The sequence below is a fragment of the Neopelma chrysocephalum genome, unplaced genomic scaffold (assembly GCF_003984885.1).
Source record: "Neopelma chrysocephalum unplaced genomic scaffold, ASM398488v2 Primary Assembly neopelma1_227, whole genome shotgun sequence".
Classification (NCBI taxonomy): Eukaryota; Metazoa; Chordata; class Aves; order Passeriformes; family Pipridae; genus Neopelma; species Neopelma chrysocephalum.
Window position 1 is genome coordinate 106487 of NW_020897889.1, and position 333 is coordinate 106819.

Below are 333 nucleotides of genomic sequence, written 5' to 3' on the forward strand. Positions count from 1 at the left end.
GGGGACGGGGTGAGCAGGAGAACGAGGGGCCGCGCTTGGGGGTGAGGGGAGCTCAAGGGCCGTGCTTGGAGGTGAGAGATCAGGGGCCATGCTTGGGGGTTATGAGAGCTCAGGGGCCGAGTTTGGGGGTGAGGGGAGCTCAGGGGCTGTGCTGAGGGACGGGGGGAGGGGAGCTGGGGGGCCGAGTTGGGGGGGGGGGGGAGCTCGGGGGCGGCGTGGGGGGGGCCGGGGGGCACAAGTCCCGGTGTTCGGGGCGCTCCGGGGCCGTGCTGGGCGCACACCCACCCCCGGCCCCCTCAGCCCCTCGGCCCCGCCAGGCCCGGCCCTGCCCCG

The 333-nt window shown here is 76.3% G+C and overlaps 1 protein-coding gene across 1 annotated transcript in view; it reads right to left on the bottom strand.

Moving 5' to 3' along the window:
• Nucleotides 1–90, bottom strand: part of POLE4 (DNA polymerase epsilon 4, accessory subunit) — a 2277-nt gene extending 2187 nt beyond the window's left edge. The window contains exon 1 of the mRNA XM_027703448.1: nt 61–90. Coding sequence (XP_027559249.1) covers nt 61–90 — 30 coding nt within the window. The remainder of the gene's footprint in view (nt 1–60) is intronic.
• Nucleotides 91–333: the final 243 nt, after the last annotated feature.